The sequence below is a fragment of the Styela clava genome, chromosome 2 (assembly GCF_964204865.1).
Source record: "Styela clava chromosome 2, kaStyClav1.hap1.2, whole genome shotgun sequence".
Taxonomy (NCBI): Eukaryota; Metazoa; Chordata; class Ascidiacea; order Stolidobranchia; family Styelidae; genus Styela; species Styela clava.
This window is the reverse complement of record NC_135251.1, coordinates 16,834,057-16,840,450: the sequence shown is the minus strand read 5'-3', so window position 1 is coordinate 16,840,450 and position 6,394 is coordinate 16,834,057. Positions and strand designations below refer to the sequence as shown.

The window sequence follows — 6,394 nt, the reverse complement described above, 5'->3', positions numbered from 1 at the left end:
TGTTGTTCAAAATAAAGCCAATATAACATATCAATTTAAGCATCTTAAGAGTTTTTCACGAGCTATCAAATGACAAGGTATAATCACAAACAGCTATTCAAAAATAAACCGGATGAGTTCGCCAATTCCACACTAATAATTTATCTGCCTTCCAAAATTAGATAAAAAAAAAGTTTAAGTTATGTTTTACTATATACATTTCGTCAAAATTGACCGCTGACATTAGATACATTTATTTGGACACATAGATACGTTGTTTATTTTGTAGATTTATATAAACACCATATTGTGTTCACTTAATCTTGTGAAGGTTATGCTGATGAGATGTTATCGAAAGCTAAATTGGCCAAACAAAATTCGTATTTAAGTAGTTAGCATATCAGAGGTGCAACTTTCCAAATTGTTTCGTAATGAGATTATATACACTTGAAATAGACTCAGCTAACAAATAGCTGTAGGTAATTGAATCTTATGTAAATAACATGTTGCGATCTGACTATAAATTAGTCTTAGATGTGATATGCAATTAATTTTCACCAAAAACAGAATTCATTTCTAGCTCGACCACCTGAATCTTTTTGTGCTATTTTATGTGTGTACGAATTTGCAAAGTACAAATTTAATGAATTTTTTAACTTAGGTAATGGCCTCCTTAATCGCGTAATGATACATTTAAGTGATTGAAAATTTGTTAATTCTGTACTTAAATTGTTTGTACTATTCGACTAAATTTCCATAAACCAAATTAAAACAATGTTAAATAAATAAATTAAAATAATCTCGTTGTTTACATCCCTTCATGAAGGGTTTGAACGATAGAAGATTATTAGGTTTATATCTTATAAGTAATAAAACGAAAGCATGCCATCCATATTGGTTAAAAATCCAGCCGTTGCCCACATAAAATTCTCAAAACCCATCACATTTACATAAGTTCAGTTGAAACCGACCCGGATACATCACATCATAATTGACAAAAATTAAGCATTGCACGATTACTGGAATTCCTGTAATCTCGGTCATAAAAATATTTTAATTTGATTGTACCTTATAAACAAACTACGCCTTTTGAATCTATTCATAGAAAGCAGACATGCTGTAAACGGCGATTTGTGAGACTTTTTTCCCACAGTTTGCTTCATTCAAAATAGAGCACACGCGCTTAATAATAGTGAATTGTTGGGTAATATTATGTTAGCCGTGAAGATAAAACTACAATTAACAGTCTTCAATAATTATCGGTACTATATCCTAGGTGCAATCGTACTGATAAACGAGGCCCGTCTTACACGCGTGCCAAACTTTGCTAATAATCGGTTACGTTAAAGTTTGAACTACAACAATGTGATTCCAGAACCATGCGTCATTAGTGCTACGTGTGAACACTTGATCTCGCACGGCTATTGAGATTTGTTTTTCAATTTGCGTCGCGAAAACGGAAAAATCACAAACACGAATGTTCTGATGGTAGCAAAGATTAATTTGTAAATCACTTTGAATCATCGATAATTTTCGTGATAAACAGTCGGGAAATGTCGCTACATACAACAACATAATAAAAATAGATCAACCCACTTATAAATCAATATATTTTGCATGTGACGGCATAATCCCTATTTATTTATTTACTATTTTACTCTTTACTTTGTTCTACTCGGAAAAGAACGAACGACGAGATATTTCGATGACAGCTCCTGGAATGGGAATTATCACCTATTTATTTTGCTTGTTAACTCAAGCACTAATTAACGAAGGTGACTACCTCGGATGTTTTGATCATTCGTTCGGCGCCGCGTTGCTACTCACTCCGGTCGCTGGCCAGCGGCGAGGCAGTATGCCATTTCAAGAGAAGCACAACTCTCTTTTTGCTTCAGTTTTAAGTCTCGCCTGGGTTAGTCTTAGTTATGTAAGACCAACGTAGTTTCCATGAAAAGAACAAGCAACGTGAAAGAAGAAGAAGAGACCGGTTTCTGGCCGGTATATAAGACGCCAGCTGACGAGATAGTCAGACTAAGGTTTGCACGAAAATTTTGACTTGGCCAATAGCGTACGAGCACTAATTTGCCTATCAAATTTACCATCAAAAAATTATTTGACGTGATCTAAATAACAATCAGGTTTTTCATTTCGGGTGCTGGTTTTCTTTTTTCGACCTTTTTCGAAATCTTCAACTGTTTACTTAGCGTGATTTTCAATCTATGCTATTGTAAACATAGGCTTTCGCACGACATCGCGTAAGGTCTTTGATTATGTTTATGAGTTTAGTTTTAAATCTAGATAATGACTTCAGAGAGTTATGTTGTTTAATTTATTTACCCAGACTTTAAGTACGTTTGAAAGAATAAATTTTCTTATCTGCTAGGTGAAACTACGGAAGACCCGCGGGCACACCGAGGTCATGCTTTTCTCGTCGAGGATAACACGTAATATATTGAGCTATATGAATAGGATTATTTCGTTGTGTTCGAAAACAAACCTCATAATAAATAATTCCCCGAAATTAAAGTTGCGCAGTAAAACATTTCTGATAAAGCGATTTAATGATGACAGAAAACATACGCGGTAGTAGATCAGAACGCAGCGTGAATTAGGCAAGTTTTGATAGCGCATATCGTTATCTATCAGCTTCCCGTTGAGTTAGCACCTCATTTTAATATAAAAGGAACCCTTTAGCGTCATGTGCCTCAACGATTAATAGGATACCGATGTTAATGATGATTAACTGAGTTTAATTAATTAGTTGCAGCCGATTAAAGATATTGCTTTGATAACGTGATTATCGAGCGGAAAGGCATTTTTTCTTCGAGCGGATAACAAAGCTAATTAGTAAAACATAGACAACGACAAGTATATTTAGACAATGCTAATAATAAGTATTATCATTATTTTTCAGGTTGAGGTAACAACACATTTAATACGCCAACATTAATTAATTCGTAATTCAACCTCAACGTACAAAAATAGCCAATCTTTCGAAACTAGATTTCAACAATCAAAATAGAAATATGAAGATTCGATTTCAACTACTTCTTGCTATCACGATTGTCGTACTAGCTCTCAATTGTAATGTTGCACAAGCTAGTTCTCGGCGCATGCCAGCGCATTTTTATGGAGCTTGTTCGGCCCGACTTATGGACACTTTACACACGATTTGTGGACGCGGCGGAATTAGCCTGCTGAGAAATGCATACCTTATGAGACGCTACAGACCTAGGAGATTTCGTCGAAATGGTGCGATGCGTAAGTATTTGTACACAATAAGTTTGTTGTTCTCTAACTTAGTATTTTTAGTCTGTTCAATTTTTGAATGACAAGTACATTAATTCTATATTAAGTGCTTTTGCCGCACGTGGCAGTTAATTTTCCACCAAGGTATTTTAACGCCCTGTTGTTAAACTCTTATTTAATTTCGTGCAGCTTCTAACGTGTTACCTCTAAATGTCTCTTTACACAAGTACAGCGACACGAGTCATTTGTTTACTTAAAATGTGTATTCAACGAAAGTAAATATTTTGTCTTTGTTTTTACAGTACGACGAGGTCGCAGAGATGTTCAAATTACTAGCGATTTTCAACCGACAAAACCTCTTTCATTTAGCGATGCTAGATGGCTCTTATTCAGCAACGAATCTCCACTCACATCACTTATACAGTAAGTATTCCTTAATATTGTTATAAATAAATATCTGCTGAATTAACTTGTAAAAATGGTTTTGATTAATGCTTTTGTTTCTTTTACAGCACTGCACATGACATGCACAAAGAAAGAAAAGTAAAAAGACGAGTTCGTCGTCAGATCTCACAAGAATGTTGCGAAAATGCGTGCGACCATGAAATAATTCGAAGAAAATATTGCAATTTTCGTTACGGTTAAAGTTCAAGTTTCAACAACAAGAAATGAGAAACACATGATCAACTCCTGCATAAGATAGGAGAAGAAATTTGATCACGAGAAGATCGTTCGTTACTCAAATTCGCTGGAGTCAGACTCAACGAGTTGAAATGTAGCGGAATTGTAGCGGAAAGCAGTTTCAAATCTCAACACGGAAGTTGTGATGAACGATGCGAGATTTCAATGGTTCATTCCCGTCAGAAATCGCTCGTCGGTATCCGAGGGTGAGCCAACGCTGAATCGCGTCATTGAAACGCGTTTTATCATTGGCTCAAGCTCTGGAATATGTTAAGTAAATATTTTTGTTTGAAATCGGTGGCGAATCAGATTAAACGATTTCTGACTGATAGGGAATATTAGTATTAATCGAACGTACATGTGCAATTTTTTCTTTATTGTTTCTTTCAAATAGGATCATATTTGCTTCTAATATTAAGCGAATAGTAACTGTATTCCTCCCCAATGTATAATTTTCTGAAAATTCGGCCTTGAACCGCACTATCAAATGTAACCTACTATACCAAGTTGAACTCCCGCATGTTTCGGTTGACATATTTACCGAATTCACCCAGTCTGACCACCTGTTGCAAAGGCCTTTCCTGATAAGCCAACTCTTGCAACTATGATTTCACAAAACTGCCGCACTGTGAAAATTGCGTTCTTTTGTTGTTGCGGTATGGCGACCTACGTATGTTACTCTGCACATTCCAAGCCATCGATCGTTATGAATCAAACAATTCTTCAATAAAATGTCCGTCGTTTCACAAAAATTAGGCTCGTGCACGACAGCAGCTCGCTTTCTTGTATGCCGAATTCCAACAGTGTTTTGACCAAGTAATATCTTATAGTTTTACTGCGGTTGTGTGTATATGACGCTATTTTTGCCCAAATTATGTGACGGAAAACAATATATTTTTTCTAATCTTTACTGTCTTTGTCTAATCGTCTATTGTTCGTATTTATTTATAACGTTTCATTTTTCATCGCGACGGGGACCATTGCACTCCATTTGTAAGTTCAATTCAGGCGACGGTCACACGTATTAAATGACGTGTTAAATTTTTGAAAAAAAATTGGGAGTGCAATTCGCGCCGCGATACTTTTTGATGTCTGACGGTCCTAACTTTAGAGACAAACACGCCGATAAAGTGTGTTATATCTTAGTGCTTTAATTCATATAGCATACTACACTAGATCATTAGGTAATGCTTAGCGTCGCACCTATCAAAACCAAATCTGACTTTTGGCTAAGTACTGGGCAATAGGCGACTTAACGCCAGGTGCGATGAGAACTTATGCCCAGTGTACTAGAAGCCAATTAACACTACTAGTAGTAGAATAACATACGAGCACATATATCTGACAAAGAGCTATACTTTTGCCTACATGTAGCAAATCAAGTTAACAGCGATATAAATTAAAGAAAAAGTTCTTGCTTCTTTCAATCTCATTTTCTACCATTATAAGTTCAAAAAATAAACTCTTTCAACGTGAACAAAACCTGAAAAGTTCTCTGTTTAGCAGGGGCGTTTGGAACAGCGGGATTGTGGAATAGGCTTCGTGATTGGGCAATAGAACAGGCTTTGCAGGATTGACCAAAGCGGTACACCAGAGATTTAGTGGTTATTTGAGGTACTAAGCACAGCAGTCCATGCGGCATATGCGCAGTTGTTCGAACGGCTAATTACGAAAATCACTGCAGTCAGTTCATTTACAAGGCAGTGAGAACATGGCTTTCTTGACTGACTTTCACAACGAACTTTTACGCAATCAAGTTATTTCAACTGAATAAGTTGGTTAAGTTCTGCATAGTTTATCCACTGATCACCGCACGCCAGGGCCAGACATTCGGAATATCTAGTCTAGGGGAACGATTGCCTGCGAGAGAATTGTAAGTGTCGTCAACGTTACAGGGTGGTCTACCATACTGGGGTGTACTTACTTTCAGGGCAGACAGCTCATCACATGCACCTAATAGGTTTAGCTTGATAAATATTTTAAAACCTAACCCTGACCAGTCCACGATCGTTAGATCGTCATAATTAAGATGAAAACCCCTAAAGGTTTTGATTATGAAAGAAATATAATAATCTGATCCTGCTCAATTGAAGCTGGGTGATATAGCAAATTTTAGCGCTTCATTTTTAGGCGCGGCACCTATTTTATTATTCGGTCATTAATGTCTCTACGATATAGACCCTCCTCCATGAAAGTATTCTGTTTCGAATATAGGCGACGACTGTTTCATTATATGTTTCATGGAAACAAATATACCGACTAATTGTGTTTTATCCTGCATAGGAAGGTGCACGAATGGAGCGACCATAGACATTTATTTCGCAATGTTACCACAATAACCTCGAACGCGTAATTAGTACATATTAAACAGAGGACAATAACGTCATTTGTCAGAGACTGTCGCATAGCTACATATAGTGGTGTTCTCTTTTATAATCTCTGTTTATCTCGAATAAATTTGTAAACATTGCAATGGGCGTTCGCC

The 6,394-nt window shown here is 36.4% G+C and overlaps 1 protein-coding gene across 2 annotated transcripts; it reads left to right on the top strand.

Annotated features, from left to right (window-relative positions):
- The first annotated feature begins 1,785 nt into the window (after nt 1–1,785).
- Nucleotides 1,786–5,391, top strand: LOC144411666 (uncharacterized). Of its 2 annotated transcripts, none has more exons than XM_078109390.1 (4): nt 1,786–2,015; nt 2,894–3,231; nt 3,531–3,651; nt 3,741–5,391. In XM_078109390.1, exons 2-4 carry the CDS (start codon nt 3,006–3,008, stop codon nt 3,871–3,873), a joined length of 480 nt encoding a protein of 159 aa, XP_077965516.1. In that variant the 5' UTR covers nt 1,786–2,015; nt 2,894–3,005; the 3' UTR covers nt 3,874–5,391. The 2 variants fall into 2 exon arrangements, with proteins under 2 accessions (XP_077965516.1, XP_077965511.1); XM_078109385.1 differs by having other exon boundaries at nt 1,792–2,015; nt 2,894–3,240.
- Nucleotides 5,392–6,394: the final 1,003 nt, after the last annotated feature.

Coding starts and splice junctions, on each gene's coding strand:
- LOC144411666 (XM_078109385.1), top strand. CDS start 3,006: ATGAAGATTCGATTTCAACTACTTCTTGCTATCACGATTGTCGTACTA. Junction 3,241..3,530: donor TCGTCGAAATGGTGCGATGC/GTAAGTATTTGT, acceptor TTGTTTTTACAG/TACGACGAGGTCGCAGAGAT. Junction 3,652..3,740: donor CCACTCACATCACTTATACA/GTAAGTATTCCT, acceptor TTTCTTTTACAG/CACTGCACATGACATGCACA.